The sequence below is a fragment of the Barbus barbus genome, assembly GCF_936440315.1.
Source record: "Barbus barbus genome assembly, chromosome: 11".
Lineage (NCBI taxonomy): Eukaryota > Metazoa > Chordata > Actinopteri > Cypriniformes > Cyprinidae > Barbus > Barbus barbus.
The window spans coordinates 26,839,130-26,856,267 of record NC_136739.1 but is presented as its reverse complement, the minus strand read 5'-3'; the positions used below and the strand labels follow the sequence as shown (position 1 = coordinate 26,856,267).

At 39.7% G+C, this 17,138-nt stretch overlaps 1 protein-coding gene across 1 annotated transcript in view; it reads left to right on the top strand.

Moving 5' to 3' along the window:
* LOC306877052 (titin-like) overlaps positions 1–17,138 on the top strand; it is a 148,070-nt gene that overhangs the window by 84,213 nt on the left and 46,719 nt on the right. Inside the window, exons 131-165 of the mRNA XM_079428575.1 lie at positions 74–388; positions 476–624; positions 739–889; positions 974–1,255; positions 1,352–1,654; positions 1,770–2,072; positions 2,184–2,465; positions 2,573–2,872; positions 2,958–3,260; positions 3,352–3,660; positions 3,823–4,104; positions 4,232–4,531; positions 4,622–4,915; positions 5,075–8,044; positions 8,123–8,443; positions 8,533–8,817; positions 9,035–9,334; positions 9,427–9,837; positions 9,924–10,199; positions 10,294–10,593; positions 10,700–11,002; positions 11,105–11,404; positions 11,494–11,781; positions 11,891–12,193; positions 12,365–12,667; positions 12,759–13,064; positions 13,154–13,441; positions 13,630–13,920; positions 14,034–14,321; positions 14,419–15,009; positions 15,111–15,215; positions 15,412–15,609; positions 15,714–16,010; positions 16,117–16,704; positions 16,822–17,124. Coding sequence (XP_079284701.1) covers positions 74–388; positions 476–624; positions 739–889; positions 974–1,255; positions 1,352–1,654; positions 1,770–2,072; positions 2,184–2,465; positions 2,573–2,872; positions 2,958–3,260; positions 3,352–3,660; positions 3,823–4,104; positions 4,232–4,531; positions 4,622–4,915; positions 5,075–8,044; positions 8,123–8,443; positions 8,533–8,817; positions 9,035–9,334; positions 9,427–9,837; positions 9,924–10,199; positions 10,294–10,593; positions 10,700–11,002; positions 11,105–11,404; positions 11,494–11,781; positions 11,891–12,193; positions 12,365–12,667; positions 12,759–13,064; positions 13,154–13,441; positions 13,630–13,920; positions 14,034–14,321; positions 14,419–15,009; positions 15,111–15,215; positions 15,412–15,609; positions 15,714–16,010; positions 16,117–16,704; positions 16,822–17,124 — 13,188 coding nt within the window. The remainder of the gene's footprint in view (positions 1–73; positions 389–475; positions 625–738; positions 890–973; positions 1,256–1,351; positions 1,655–1,769; positions 2,073–2,183; positions 2,466–2,572; positions 2,873–2,957; positions 3,261–3,351; positions 3,661–3,822; positions 4,105–4,231; positions 4,532–4,621; positions 4,916–5,074; positions 8,045–8,122; positions 8,444–8,532; positions 8,818–9,034; positions 9,335–9,426; positions 9,838–9,923; positions 10,200–10,293; positions 10,594–10,699; positions 11,003–11,104; positions 11,405–11,493; positions 11,782–11,890; positions 12,194–12,364; positions 12,668–12,758; positions 13,065–13,153; positions 13,442–13,629; positions 13,921–14,033; positions 14,322–14,418; positions 15,010–15,110; positions 15,216–15,411; positions 15,610–15,713; positions 16,011–16,116; positions 16,705–16,821; positions 17,125–17,138) is intronic.

Here is a 17,138-nt window from a genome sequence, read left to right as displayed (position 1 = left end):
AGAGACATGTTGTATGTTTAGATTACATTTATTTCACTTTATAACACTAATGTTATTTTATGTCTATTTTTAGTGCCACCTGGCCAATGTGAGAAGCCAACACTTTCTAGCGTCACAATAGACTCCATGACTGTGAATTGGGAAGAGCCAGACTCAGATGGAGGCACTCCAATTACAGGCTACTGGCTTGAGCGTAAAGAAACCACATCTAAACGCTGGAGCAGAGTAACCCGTGATCCAGTCAGGCCCATGCCACTTGGTATATCACACAGAGTCACGGGTCTCATTGAGGGATCTCAGTATTTGTTCCGTGTGATAGCAATAAATGCAGCAGGATGTGGACCTCCAAGTGAGCCATCTGATCCAACATTTGCTAGAGATCCAATAGGTAGGAAAACAATACAGTGTGAGATACAATTTCATATCATTTTTTATTAATAGAGACTCAAACTATGACAAATCCATTTTCTTGTAGCTCCTCCTTCGCCACCAACCCCGAAAGTCACGGACTGGACTAAGACTACAGCAGACTTGGAATGGATTCCACCATTGAAGGATGGAGGTTCAAAGATAATGGGCTACCATGTTGAATACAAAGAGGAGGGCACAGAAGCATGGATCAAGGTTTGTATAAGATTTATGTATACCCAAATTTATGTAAACCTAAATATTTTAATTACAGCAAAACGTGTTCATACATTCTTTATACATTACAAAAAAATCTTCCTTCTGTTCCAGGCCAAAGACAAGGAAGTTAGAGGAACTAAATTTGTGGTCACTGGATTGAAAGAGAATGCATTTTATAAGTTTAGAGTTTTGGCATTCAATGCTGCAGGTCTGAGTGAACCAGGTGAAGTTGCTGATGCTCTTGAAATGAAGGACCGGATAAGTAAGTCTCAGTGATTCTACATTCTCCATGGGGGGGGATTTATGTGCGGTATGAATTTAATGAAAAATTGTTTTGCCATTTCAGTTTTGCCAGTCCTTGAGCTGGACATTTCAGTTAAGGAGAAGATGGTTATTCATGCAGGAGGTGTTATTCGTATCATCGCGTATGTGTCTGGCCAACCTCCACCTGTGATAACATGGAGCAGAGATGGGTATCCAGTCCCATCAGAAGCTGTTATTGAAACCACATCAATCAGCTGTTCCATGGTAATTAAAGATTGCACTAGGGCTCAACGTGGTGTTTATACAATAACAGCCAAGAATGATGGAGGAGAAGTGAAGAAGTCTGTTATTGTTGATGTTCTTGGTAAGTGAGAATTGTCAGGCACAAATAATATACACATCACTATAAAATGGCTACATTAGGGAAAATACGGTTTCTTATCTTATTTTGTTACTTCAGATATCCCTGGTCCAGTGGGGGCACCATTTACAGCAGAAAACCTTACAAGTGATTCATGCAAACTGAACTGGTTTTTCCCTGATGATGATGGTGGATCTGCCATCTCCAACTACATAATTGAGAAACGTGAACTTGATCGCAAGGCTTGGACATCTTGCTCCTATACAGCTGGCAGACAAAATGCTATAGTAAATAATCTGGTGCTTAGAAAGGCATATTTTTTCAGAGTTGCAGCTGAAAATGCAATTGGAGTAGGTCCTTTCTGCCAAACAGCATGTGAAATTGTGATTAAAGATCGTATTAGTAAGTATTTTTCTTTTTTCCTGCTTTAAAAATAGCTTGAAACTGTTAAATGCAACTATAAAATAAAATTCTGTATTGATGGTAGCTAATCATCATTTGACCTCATTTTTACTAGATGTTCCAGACCGTCCAGAAGATCTTGAGGTGACTGCCATCACCAAAGACTATATCAGTGTGACTTGGAAGCCACCTAAGTATGATGGAGGGTCTGAAGTGATATCCTACATTCTTGAGGCTCGCATGATTGGTAAAGACAAGTTTGTCAGACTGACCAAAGAGACACTGATGGATAGGAAATACACTTACGATGGTCTTCGTGAAGGCGACACATATGAATTCCGTGTCAGTGCAGTGAATGAAGTTGGTCCAGGCAAACCATCCTTCTCCACTAAGCCAATTACATGTAAAGATGAACTTGGTGAGTGTTTTTTAGCTCTTCAAACTGTTCTTCATTTGGTACACCACATTACACTATTATCTAAGTGTTAATGATGTGATTTATTTTTATTTTTTCTTTATCCCATTTTAGAGCCCCCTACAATTGAGCTGGACTTCCGTGATAAGGTTGTCGTTCGTGTTGGTGAAAGCTTTGCACTCCAGGGACGGTATACTGGAAAACCAGCACCATCTGTCACCTGGTCAAGAGATGACAAGGAACTAAAAGCAGATGACCACATCAAGTTCAAAAACACTACTACCACAATGTGCCTGGGTATCATTAAAGCTCAGCGTGGACACAGTGGCAAATACTGTGTGACAATTGAAAACTGTAATGGTTCTCGTAAAGGCATTTGTAATGTCACAGTTGCAGGTAAGTCTCATGAAACAAGACAAAAGTTTACCAAATATTAATTGATACATGAATATAAATACATATTTTGGACCCATCTTACATATGTATATTTTGTGCACTTTTAGCTCGACCATCGCCTCCAGAGGGCCCAGTTGTTTTTGAGGAAGTTCACAGAGATCATATGGTTATTTCCTGGAAGCCCCCTCTTGATGATGGTGGATGTGAAATTTCTAACTACATCATTGAGAAGAGAGATGTAAACAGGGACATGTGGACAACTGTAACATCTGCCACTACAAAAACCCACTGCAAAGTACCTAAACTTGTAGAGGGTCGTGAATACATCATGAGAATTAGTGCTGAGAACATGTATGGCATAAGTGACCCACTGGAATCAGAGGAGATGAAAGCTAAAGATCTATTCAGTATGTAAAAACACAAAAAATATTGTCCATTAAAGCTGTAAAAATTGTATGTTTTGTTCCTGATATCGTTCACACCTTATTACAGGGGTACCTGAGGCACCTGAGCCACCCACTGTAAAAGACGTCTTCCATGATTCAGCACTGGTACTTTGGAACCGTCCTCGTGATGGTGGGAAGCCCATCACAAACTATATTTTGGAGAGGAAGGAGCCCTCAGCTAAGAGATGGTCTCGTGCAACCAGAGATCCAATCTACCCTGCTACACAGTATAGGGTACAAGATCTTGTTGAAGGCTGTGAATATGAATTCCGTGTAATGGCAGAAAATGAAATTGGCACTGGAGATCCTAGCCTTCCTAGTAAACCTATTCTTGCTAAGGATCCCATTGGTAAGCCTTAATGATTTGATGGATTCTTTTTCTTAATGCATATCAAGAAATAGTGCATTTGATAATTCTTTATTCACTTATTCTTTAATAGTTAAGCCAAGCCCACCTGTTTTACCTGAAGCTGTTGACAAGACTAAAGATTCTGTAAGTCTGTCATGGCGTGTTCCTCGCCATGATGGTAAAGGAAAAATATTTGGTTACTTGATTGAGTATCAGAAGCCTGGTGCAATCGAATGGATCCAGGCAAATGAAGCTCCTGAATCATGCCCAGACACCAAGTTTGTTGTGACAAATCTGCCAGAAGGTGGAGACTTTCTATTCAGAATTATGGCTGTGAATGCAGCTGGAAAATCTGAGCCTGCTTATGTCAAGGAACCAGTAAAGGTTCATGACAGACTTGGTAATTTCTTCCTTTTTTCTTTACATATTCAGAAAACAGTAGTGTTGAATGGTTGCTGTTGTTTTATCATTAAACTTATTTAACTGAAGGTATGTTATTCACATATTGGAAGGTAAAATAATGTTAGTAATTGCTATCCTTCTAATCTCAATTCTCACGCAGAGGAGCCAGAGTTGCTGTTAGATGCCAATATGGCACGTGACCACCTTGCCATGGTTGGGACAAATATCACACTTAGTGCCAAATTTAAGGGCATGCCAATTCCCACTGTCTCTTGGAAAAAGAATGATGGTGAAGTTCCTGCTCATTGTCTTATTGAGGTCACAGCAAGTGGAAGCAAACTTCACATTAAGAAGTGTACCCGTGCTGACTGTGGCAATTATACCATCACTGTTCAAAATGCAGCTGGAACGAAATCTGCTACATGCACTGTCCTTACTCTTGGTATGAATGTTTTAAGAACAACAGTAAACACATTGTATATAATCAACTAGTTATCTAGATAAACAAATATATATATATATATATATATACACATGTACAATTATTTTATATTTTATTTTTCATTCAGATAAACCTGGACCACCAAGGAATTTTAAAATCTCTGAAGTCACAAGTGAGTCAGCTTACCTGACATGGCAAAAGCCAGAAGATGATGGTGGTGCCGTGATCTCCCACTATATTGTGCAAAAGAAAGACGTAGCAGCTGAGAATTGGGTTCCAGTTTCTGCTGCATCTAAAAAGCTTAGCCTAATGGCTCAATATCTGATGGAGGGAATTCAGTATCTCTTCAGAGTTGCAGCTGAGAATCAGTTTGGCAGGAGTGCATTTGTTGAAACCACCAAGCCCATCAAGGCAGTTGATCCACTTTGTAAGTATTAAATACTGTATAATGTTACTTTTAAAAGCTTGACTATTTTATGCCAGTTTGTTAAGTTAATTTGTATATTTTTACCTAAAGATCCTCCTGGTCCACCCAAGAATCTGCATCATGTGGATGCAGACAAAACTGAAGTATGGCTTCAATGGGAGTGGCCTGATCGCACAGGTGGAAGTGAGATCACTGGATTCATTGTTGAGCATCAAGAAGAAGGCTCCACCGACTGGGTGGCATACAAGACTGTCAGCAATCCTCAGTGCCATGTTACTGGACTTGTGGAGGGCAAAACATACAGATTCCGTGTAAAATCACAAAATGCAATTGGCATTAGCCGACCAGACACCAGTGTGCCAATTACTTGCCAGGAAAAAACCTGTAAGGCTTACACAATATATTATATTATATTATATTATATTATATTATATTATATTATATTATATTATATTATATTATATTATATTATATTATATAAAAAAAGACTGACAACATATTACATTTTATTATGCTCAATGTTAATTAAAATATTTTTTTCAGTGGCTTCAACAATTGAAGTTGATGTGAAGCTTATTGAGGGTCTTGTTGTGAAAGCTGGCACTACAATTGTCCTCCCAGCGGTCATGCAAGGAATTCCAACTCCAACAGCCAAGTGGCAAAGTGAAGGAAATGAGCTTAAAACTGAGGGCAAATTTAAGATCGTTACTGAAGGAAATTCAACTTTCTTGACTATTAGTGAATGTGTCAGATCTGACAGCGGAGAGTATGGTCTTACTGTGGCAAACCCTGCTGGAAGCAAGTCTGTTGCTCTACATGTTACAGTCCTCGATGTTCCATCTGCTCCAGTTGGTCCCGTAAATATCCTTGAGGTTACCCCTGATCATATGATAATCCAGTGGCGTCCACCAAAAGATGATGGTGGCACACCTTTGATGAACTATATTGTAGAGAAGAAGGATGTCAAGAAGCCTTGGGAGCCGTGGTCAGTTGTGAGTTCTGGAAGCATAAGCACAAAGGCCAAAATCCCACGTTTGGAGAAGGGACGTGAATATATTGTACGTGTACGTGCTGAGAATAAAATTGGCTTTGGTGCTGGCCTTGAAAGTCCTCCCACCGTTGCCAAGCATATGTTTGATCCACCAGGTCCTCCTGGCCAACCAACATGTTCTGACATAACAGAAAATGCTGTAACAGTGTCATGGACTGAACCAGAAACTGATGGTGGAAGCCCTGTGAGTGGCTACGTTGTTGAGCGCAGGGAGATGACTGGTAAATGGATTCGTGTCAATAAAACACCCGTCTTGGATGTAAGATACAGGGCCTGTGGTTTGTTTGAGGGTAATAGCTATGAATTCAGAATCTTTGCTGAAAATGTTGCTGGAGTAAGTGAACCTTCATATCCATCAGACCCAGTGAAGGCTAAACGTCCAATTACTCCTCCGGGGCCTCCAAGTAACATTAAGCTGAAGGACTGGAGCAAGTCATATGCAGATTTAGTATGGACCAAACCTTCCAGAGATGGTGGCAGCCCCATCCTTGGCTATGTTGTTGAATGCCAGAAATCAGGTTCTGCACAGTGGGATAGAATAAACAAGGATCTAATCAAGTTTTGTGTATTTAGAGTGCCTGGACTTAGTGAAGGCACAGAGTACAGATTTCGTATTAGAGCCTCAAACAAGGTTGGAGATGGTGAGCCAAGAGAACTCACAGAAACTGTGCTTGCCAAAGACATTCTTGTTCCCCCTGATGTAACCGTTGATGTTGCTTGCCGTGACCTCCTAACAGTTAGAGCAGGGCAAATCATTAACCTTGTAACCCGTGTTAAGGGCAGACCGGACCCTGAAATCACTTGGACTAAAGATGCAAGAGTTTTAGGGAGAGATAAACGCACTGAGATGAACAATAACTTCCCTCTTGTTGAGCTGGTAATTCAGGAAGCTGTTAGAGCTGATTATGGAAAATATGCAATTCAAGCAAAGAATAGCAGTGGTCAAGCACAAGCTACAATTATTGTCAATGTACTTGATATTCCAGGAGCTTGTCAGAATTTGAAGGTTGCTTATGTGACTAAAGACTCGTGTATGGTTTCTTGGGAAAATCCAGAGGATAACGGTGGCACTGAAATTACTAATTATATAATTGAGCGCAGACAACCAAGTCAAAGAGGATGGACAGTTGTTTCTTCTGACTGCACCAAACGACTTTTCAAAGCTCCACTTGTTGCGAATTGTGAATATTTCTTCCGTGTGAGTGCAGAGAATAAAATTGGAGCTGGACCACAAACAGAAACAAAAGCACCAGTCCTTGCTGTTGATCCAGTTGAGAAACCTGGTGAGCCAGAGAACTTCCAAATCGCTGAAATAGGCAAGACATTTGTCTTTCTCAAGTGGAAGAAACCAGATTATGATGGTGGTAGTCGTAACCTTGCTTACCATATTGAAAAGAAGCCTAAAGAGGCAGATGAATGGGAACGATTACACAAAGGTGCTATAAAGGAAACCTATTTCATGGCTGACAGATGCATTGAGAACCAAATTTATCAATTTAGAGTTCAAACAAAGAATGAGGGAGGAGAGAGTAACTGGGTGACAACAGCTGAAGTTCTTGTAAAGGAGGAACTTGTACAGCCACAGCTCAAAGTCAAACTGGTGGGTGTTCTTGTTGTTAAAGCTGGAGATGCCATTCCAATTGAGGCAGAGCTCATAGGTAAACCTCAGCCTGATGTAAAATGGTCTAAAGAAGGTGACACTGCAGATATCACCAAAAGCCCAAGGATACAAGTTGAAACTTGTACTAACTTCACAAAATTCCTGCTCACAAATTCAAGGCGTGGAGATACTGGAAAATACATAATTACTGCAACAAATACGGCTGGAACCTGCTCTGCTGAGGCCAAGGTGAATGTTCTTGACAGACCAGGTCCTATTAGGGACCTGAAAGTGTCAGACATTTCTGTGGACAGATGTAAGCTTACATGGGAGATACCAGAAGATGATGGTGGTTGTGAGATTTATAACTACATCATAGAAAAATGTGAGACAAAGAGAGGGGTATGGTCAATACATTCAGCAGCTATTATTACCAATTCAGCTAAAGTTACTCGCCTTATCGAAGGAAATGAATACATCTTCCGAGTGAGAGCTGAGAACAAGATGGGTGCTGGCCCTGCTGTTGAAACTGAATCCATTGTTGCAAGAACCCAATTCAGCAGACCAGGTGCACCTGATGCTCCAGAAGTTACCAAAATTACAAAAAATGAAATGGTTGTTATGTGGTGCTCTCCTGATAATGATGGTGGAAAACCAATAACTGGTTATATTCTTGAGAAAAAAGAAGAGCATGCCATTCGGTGGGCCCCTGTTGTTAAATCCCCAATTGCAGGGACACAGATGACTGTTACAGGCTTACTGCCTAATCATGAATACCAGTTCCGTGTCAGGGCTGAAAATGAAATTGGAGTTGGAGATGCAAGCAAGGCATCCAGATCATTCACTGCAAGAGATCCAGTTGGTATGTCCAGTTACAGTAAAATAATTGGTAAAATGTTTGTTGGTGTATTTACAGCAAAATTTGTTTTTCAATTTGCAGAGCCTCCTGGTCCTGTTAGTAGCTTAAAGGTGGCTGACAGCTCAAAGACATCAATTACTCTTGCATGGACAAAGCCTACATATGATGGAGGTGCTCCTCTTATTGGATACGTCGTTGAGCTAAGATTCAAGGGAACAGGCAAGAAGGGGGATGAAGGCTGGAAAAGGTGCAATGTTGCTGCCCAGTTGATCGGTACAGAATTCACAGTCTCAAGCCTGGATGAGAAGCTTGAATATGAATTCCGCGTTTCTGCCCAAAATCAGGTTGGCTTGAGTCAGCCAACTAATTTAGGGGAAGCTGTGACACCGAGAGAAGTCTTGGGTGAGTTTCCAAAGACTACTATTAAACTTTATCAGCAACATTCCTTCCGAATTCCTTGTGTTTTTATAATTTTTTTTCACAATATTCAGAGGCCCCTGAGATTGATTTGGATGCAGAACTGAAGAAAGGCGTGACTGTTAGAGCTGGCTGCCCAATTAGATTAGTTGCCACAATCAGAGGCAGACCCGCTCCCAAGGTCTTATGGAGAAGAATGGGAAAAGATAATGTTGTTCAGAAGGGCCATGTTGATCTCATTGACACCATGACATTCCTTGTTATCTCTGAAACCACTCGTGATGATTCAGGCAAATATTCATTGACTGTGTCCAGTCCAGCTGGAGAGAAGGCAGTGTTTGTGAATGTCAAAGTACTTGGTAAGTACAAAAAAAAAACAACCTCACATTTTTTTTCATTTGTTTCAGTCACATGATTTTACCTGCTCATCTGCCATATTTTTAAATATGGCAAATGAGTGGGAAAAAAAAAAAATCACATGACTGAAACTGAAAATATATTAATGTATCAAAATACATACATTATCTAACTTTTCAATCAAATATATATAAATGTATATTTTTATTTTCAAAACAGATACACCTGGACCTGTTGTTGGTCTTGAAGTTGCTGACATCACAATGTCATCTTGCAACCTCACATGGTCTCCACCTGAAATTGATGGTGGCAGTAACGTCACTCATTACATTGTAGAAAAACGAGAAATCGATCACAAGACTTGGGCAACAGTGAAAGCTAATGTTGATAACACCACATTTAAAGTTACCAATCTCGTCCCAGGAATAGAGTATTACTTCAGGATCATTGCTGTAAATGAGTATGGTTCTGGGGTCCCAAGGGTTACAGCAAAATCCTATCTGGCCTCAGATCCTATCAGTAAGTTTATTCTTAGTTAGAACAATTTTAAAGGCTTTTAGAATTCTTGTTAAAAGGGTATTACTATAACGATTGTGTCTTTTTCCCTCAAGGCAAGCCTGACCCACCACAAAAGATTGATGTTCTGGAGATTACCAAGAACAGTGCAACTGTGGGATGGGTGAAACCAATGCGTGATGGTGGGGCTAAAATTGATGGCTACATTATTGATTATCTTGAGCTTCCAATGCCTAAACCTCCCAAGATACCAGTGGTGGCTGAAGGTGAGGTGGAGCCTGGTGTAGAGCCAGTAGCTCCACCCCCACCTGAACCTGTGGTGGAGGAAGAGAAGGAGGAGAAAAAGGAGGAATGGACGCAGTATACAGTCGTAAAAGATTTAAGCATCTCTGTTGCTGGATTAAAGGAGGGAAGAAAATATCGCTTCAGAGTGGCAGCAAGAAATGCCATGGGATCCAGTCTTCCCACAGAGACCAGAGAAGCTTATGAGATCAAGGAGCAGATGTGTAAGTTATTAAATCATATATTACTCAAACATATTTTGAACTACACTTCCACTAAAAACCTGTTCAATCTTATTATTTCTTCCCAGTGGAGCCCAAAATCATCATGCCTGAGCTTGTCACTGCAAAGGCAGGAGCAAAACTGAGGGTTGAGGCTCTTGTATCTGGAAAGCCAGCACCAGCGTGCCAATGGAAACGGGGAGAAAATAATGTAGTCTCATCAAGCCGTCTTGCTGTGCACAAATCTCAGAACATGTGTGTGCTCATCATTAAGGATGTTTCAAGACAAGACAGTGGTGAATACACCCTTGTTGCTGAGAACAGCACTGGAAAAGTTGACCAGACTTTGAAAATCATCATCAGAGGTTAGAACTTGTCATTTTCACCATGACCACCTTCAGTAATAATGCGCTATGTGAACATGCAGTTAATTTTTCTACAAACATTCTTATGTCTCAGATATTCCTGGACCACCTGAGCCACCATTTGAGATCAGTGACATAGATTCTGATGCCTGCACACTCTCTTGGAACAAACCAACTGAAGATGGTGGTAGTAATATCACTAATTATGTGGTTGAGAAGTGTGATGTAAGCAGAGGTGACTGGGTTACAGCTCTTTCCAGCTGTGGCAAAGCTGGATGCAGAATCGGAAAGCTTATTCCTGGAAAGGAATATGTTTTCCGTGTTCGTGCTGAGAACAGATTTGGTATTTCAGACCCCCTTACATCTGAAAGGATGGTTGCTAAGTTTCCCTTCGGTGAGTTGAAACAAGCATTGGCATCAGCATCATTTGTCAACATGCAACGGATGATAAAATGATGGGGCCTATTTGTTAGTGTTTAAGAATTTAATCTTTTTTTTAGATGTTCCTGGTGAACCTTTGAACTGCCGCATCAACAAGGTGAACAAGGACTGCATGTTTGTGGCATGGGATAAGCCTGAGTCTGATGGTGGCAGTCCAGTTACTGGATACTACATTGAACGCAAAGAGAGGAACAGTCTTCTTTGGGTTAAGGCTAATGATTCTGTTGTTCGCACAACTGAATATCCTTGTGCTGGCCTAATTGAGGGTTTGGAATACACTTTCAGAGTGTCAGCTATAAACCGAGCTGGTCAGGGCAAACCAAGCAAGAAAACTGATTTTATAACAGCAAGAACATCTGTTGGTATGTGCATCTAAAATTAAATGAATTCTTAGATATAAATGTCTGCATATTAGATGATTATGCACCATGTTTTTTTGTTATTGTATTTTTATTTTATTCTAGATGCTCCTGGAAAACCAGAGGTGCTTGACGTTACTAAGAACTCAGTTACATTGGTTTGGACCAAACCAAAGAATGATGGTGGAAGCAAGATAATTGGATACTATGTTGAAGCGACAAGGCTTCCAGGAGACACTTGGGTGCGTTGCAATACAAGTAGTCAAAATGTGCCTCGTGAGGAGTACACTACAACTGGGTTAGAAGAGGGTGCTAAGTATCAGTTTAGGGTAATTGCCAAGACTGCAGTTAACATTAGCAGGCCGTCTGAAATCACTGACCCCATTCTGGTGTCTGCAGAAAATGGTAAGCATTTTTATGTTTTTAATGTTTTCTAAATGGCTGTCAATTGCTATTTGTCTTATTGATTTTCTCTCATGTTTGTTTATCCATAGTACCACCAAGAATAGAGCTTTCAATACAAATGAAAAAGATGTTGCCAGTAAAGGCTGGATCAGATGTTTGCCTTGAAGCAGAAGTTTTTGGCAAACCAATGCCCAAGGTTACATGGAGCAAGAATGGAGAAGTATTGAAAGCTGACAAAGAATTCAAGATCTCTCAAAAGAGACACCTCTTTTCTCTGAGCCTTGACGCAGTTACTAAACTTCAAACGGGAAGTTATGGAATTATTGCAGTAAATGCAAGTGGTTCTACAACTGCAGAAATACAACTCAAAGTTTTAGGTGAGTAAAATTATAATTTTATTCCTTAGCTAAATTGTCACTAAGATGAGATATAGCATATTTGTGTCTCCTTTTGGCAAAATAATAATCATATATTCCCCTTACACAGATATACCTGGCCCACCAGCCTCTATGAAGTTTGATGAGGTACTTTCAGAGAAGATCAAGTTGAGCTGGGAGGCTCCACTTGCAGATGGTGGTTCTCCAATTACAAATTATGTTGTTGATAAACGTGAGACAAGCAGGGCTAACTGGGCCCAAGTTTCTGCTAAAATCAGTGGTGATACAAAAGAATGTTTAGTGGAGAAACTGATTGAGGGGCATGAATATCAGTTCCGCATTCGTGCCGAGAACCGCTATGGTACTGGTGATGGCATCGTATCGGACCCTGTTGTTGCAAGGAATCCTTTCAGTAAGACCTTGCTATTGGTCTATGTATTTTATTTCTTGGATATACTGTAAATACTGTAAGGCTGCTTTGACAAAATCTGCATTGTAAAAAGAAGTATATAAATAATGGTGACTTGACTTAACATAATTTCTGTGTTGTGATGTACTGTTGTAATGTGCTTGTCATTTACAGCTGTTCCTGGAGCATGTGACCCACCGGTACTTACAAACATCACAAAGGAGCGTATTACTGTAAGCTGGAAGGAACCATCTGATGATGGAAAATCCCCTATCCTTGGATACATGGTTGAGAAACGTGAGACCAAGGAAATTAACTGGACCAAACTGAACAGAAAACCCTTGCTGGAGAGAACACTTCAGGTTGGAGGTCTCTCTGAGGGAGCTCAGTATGAGTTTAGAGTCATTGCTGTTAATAAAGCTGGCCTTGGAAAACCCAGTGAACCATCTAATGCCGCCTCTGCTCTTGATCCTTTGTGTGAGTATCAGAAGCTGCTTCCAGTACAGTATCTTGTATATCTAGGAATATGCGCAAGCATATATGAATCCCTCTTAATATTTATTTACAGATCCTCCAGGCCCACCCATTTCTCCCAAAGTTATAGACACGACCAACAGCTCAATTAGACTAACTTGGACTAAGCCTGCAAATGATGGTGGTAGTGAAATTTTGGGATACCTTGTCGAATGCAAGAGAACTAATACAACAGACTGGATAAGATGCAACGTGCCCAAGAACCTTCAGGATACAAATTATGTTGTGACTGGAGTCTTAGAGAACTCAGAGTACCAACTACGTGTTACTGCTGTAAATAAAGTTGGATTCAGCCAGCCTTGTGAAGTTCCTGAAAAACATGTTGCCAAGGATGTTTTTGGTAAAAAATAATTTACTAACTTTTAAATCATTAATTATTGTGTAAGAAATGCCTGCAATATATAAATGTATTTTTTTCTGTTATTCTAGCTGCTCCTGAGGCTGAGCTTGATGCAGAGCTGAAGGACACAGTGGTGCTCATGGCTGGCAGTAAAATGAAACTTCATGCAACAATTAAGGGTCGACCAATCCCCAGGGTGACCTGGGCCAAGATGAACACCAACATTAAGGACAGACATGGAATCATAATCAAGACAACAGACACTGATACATTGGTTTATGTTGATAAAGTCAATAGATATGATGCAGGGAAATACATTCTGAATCTTGATAGTGTAAGCGGGATGAAGATGTACACTGTTATTGTCAAGGTCCTTGGTGAGTCCTAAGAGGTTTTTATATATATATATATATATATATATATATATATATATATATATATATATATATATATATATATATATATATATATATGTATATGTATGTTTAATATTTATTTACTATAGTTTCTAGTATTCATATTTTATATTAACTAAAGTAATTGTATCTCTTTTAACACTAAACAGATACTCCCGGACCTCCACTGAATCTGATGGTAAAAGAGACATCAAAGGACAGTGCCTCCATCCTATGGGATACACCTCTAATTGATGGTGGAAGTGAGATTACAGGTTACATTGTTGACAAAAGAGATGCAGAAAGGAAAGCATGGTCAAATGTTTCAACCACTTGTACTAAAACATCTTTCAAGATTGATGGTTTAGAGGCTGGAAGATCTTATTGTTTCAGGGTTCTGGCTCAAAATCAGTATGGCATTGGTGAGCCATGTGAAACTGTGGATGCTGTTAGAGCTTCTGGTGAGTGAAGATCATTTTTGATTTTGTAATCTTAAACTGCAGAAATAATTTCAATGTATATTTTATAATTACAATGCTAATATTTATTGTTGAATAAACTTAATATATTCCAGAACAACCTGGACCAGTTATGGACTTTAAGACCTTGCTGGTAACCAAGGAGTCTTGTACACTTTCCTGGAAAAAGCCCATCAGTGATGGCGGAAGCCGCATAATTGCATATGTGCTAGAGGTCCTTAATGGTGAAGACAAATGGAAGGAACTTCTTAGATCAAAGAACATGCAATATAGTGCAAAGGACCTTATTGAAGGAAGGGAATACAAATACAGAGTTAAAGCAACAAATGATTCTGGTGATGGTCCTGTGAAAGAACTCTCTGTGATTGCTAAAGATGTCAATGGTGAGATTTCTAATTTTGCTTTTGTATAAAATGCCCTTGAGCTGTATATTGTGTTTTAAATCTGTTCCTTGTTAATTATTTTTCTATATTATTATAGTTTCTCCAAGCTGTGACTTGCGAGAGTTGCCTAACTTGAACTATATTGCAAAAGAAGGAAGTACCGTTCGTCTCAAGATTCCTATTAGTGGAAAGCCTGTCCCTGTTGTCACATGGAAGAAGGGAGAGGATGAAAATCTCACAGACACAGGAAGAGTGTGTGTAGAATCAACGGCAGTCAACACAACTCTTATGATACGTGACTGCCAAAGGACAGATGCCTCAAAATACACCATCACTCTTCGCAATGCTGCTGGAACAAAAGAGTCCACAATTTTTGTCAGAGTTGTTGGCAAACCAGGAATTCCAGCTGCACCAGTAAAGTTCAAGGAAGTGACTGCTGATGGTGCAACCTTAAAATGGGGTGTTCCTAAAGATGATGGTGGATCAGAAATTACCAACTACATTCTTGAGAAACGTGATTCCATTACTAACATGTGGGTTACTGTGTCTTCATCTGTGGACACAAACACTTTCAGGGTGACTGGTCTCCATGAGGGAACTGAGTACATCTTTAGGGTTAGTGCAGAAAACAAATATGGCATTGGTGAGGGCCTCAAATCAGAACCTATGGTTGCCAAGCATCCATTCAGTGAGTGGATTTTTAATCATTTATTGTCAATATAGTTTAGATGCTATAGGCAATATCAAAGTGTGAAAATCTCACTTTCTTACTCATGATTACGTCATCAGATGTTCCAGATTCACCTCCACCCCCTAAAGTCATGAGTATGTGTCATGATTCAGCAACACTTACATGGTTTGATCCAAGGAAAACCGGAGGCTCACCAATCACAGGTACAGAAATAATTACATAATAAAATATAAGACAATAACCTTTTCATCAAGACAATGCTTTTTCATTGAAATATAGTTAGGAGTGAAAAAATACTACAATTGGATATATCAAAATTATTTTCATTTATTTATTTTCATCATTTATTATTATTATTATCAATATTATTATTTTATTTGTTTATTTTTTTGGTTACAGGTTATCATGTTGAATTCAAGGAAAGAAACAGCATGTTATGGAAAAGAGCAAACCCAGCTGCTTTGAAGATGAGAGATTTCAAAGTTACAGGCTTCACGGAGGGGCTAGAATATGAGTTCAGAGTTATGGCTATTAATCTGGCTGGTGTTGGTAGACCAAGTCCTGCCACTGAACCAATGGTTGCCTTGGATGCAATTGGTAAGTAAAGCTTATTTCAAATGCTTGAGTCCTATATAATCCCCCATTATACACCCTTCTTTGAGTAAAGTTAATTTTTAATAAATGAACATTGTTCATTATAGATGCACCTGGCAAACCCGATGTTATTAGCATCACTAGAAGCACTGTAACACTTCAGTGGACTGAGCCTCAGTATGATGGTGGACACAGGCTTACAGGCTACATTGTTGAGAGACGTGATCTCCCAGCCAAGGTCTGGGTAAAAGCTAATACAATAAATGTTGTGGACTGTGCATATACTGTAGCAGACTTGCAGGAGGGTTGCAAGTATGAATTCAGAATCAGGGCAAAGAATGCAGCGGGAGCAATAAGTCCACCCTCTGAACAAACTGATACCCTTGTGTGCATGGATGAATATGGTAAGACTAAATTACTCTTTCTAGTTAATACATCTTGATTAAATGATGTACCATGTCATCTAACCTAGGAAATTGTTGTGCTGATTAGTTTGTTATTATTTTGCAGCGGCACCAACCATTATAATTGATCCAACGGTCAAGGAGGGGCTAACTGTCAAAGCTGGAGATATTATTGTAATTACTGCAACAAGCATTCTGGGCAAACCTCAGCCAACCTCTGTGTGGTCAAAGGGTGGAAAGTATTTCAAGCCATCAGATGTGTGCCAAATAGAAACTACACCTTCTTCTTCTACTCTTTATATCAAGTATGCAAGTAGGAAGGATTCAGGAGAGTACACAATTACAGCAAGTAACCCATTTGGTGTGAAAGAAGAAAATGTGAAAGTAACAATTTTAGATGTTCCTGGTCCACCAGGGCCAGTTGAAGCAAGTGGAATTTCATCTGAAAAGGTCACTTTGACATGGACACCACCTCATGAGAATGGGGGATCTCCAATTAAATACTACACTTTGGAGAAAAGAGAAACAAGCCGTCTCCTTTGGACCATTCTTGCTGAAAAGGTTATTGACTGCCACTTTGTTGCCAATAAGCTTATCCAGGGAAATGAGTACATCTTCAGAGTTTCTGCTGTCAACAGTTCTGGAACTGGTGATGCTTCTCTTTCTGAACCAGTGAAAATGGTGGATAGCTATGGTATGTAAAAAAAAAAAAACTCTCTCATATTATTTCCATAATGTTCTTTTGTGTGATGCTGCATAGCTGGATATGTATATGCAATAAAATTCTCAAGAGACATACTACTTATTTCAGGTCCCCCTGGTCCGCTAGCTAAACCAGAAGTTGAAAATGTTGGAGGAAATTCTGTTACCATTGCTTGGAAAAGACCAGCTGATGATGGTGGAAGTGATATAATAGGCTACATGGTTGAGAGGAAAGAAAAGAAGGGCATGAGATGGACACGAGCATCAAAGAAAACAATTGCTGAACTCCATTTTGAAGTGAAAGGGCTAAAAGAGGGAGTTGAATATGAATTCAGAGTAACTGCTGAGAATAAGGCTGGTTTTGGTGAGCCAAGTGAACCTTCAATGCCAGTGAGGACAAAGCTTGTTGCAGGTAAGTAAAGTGAT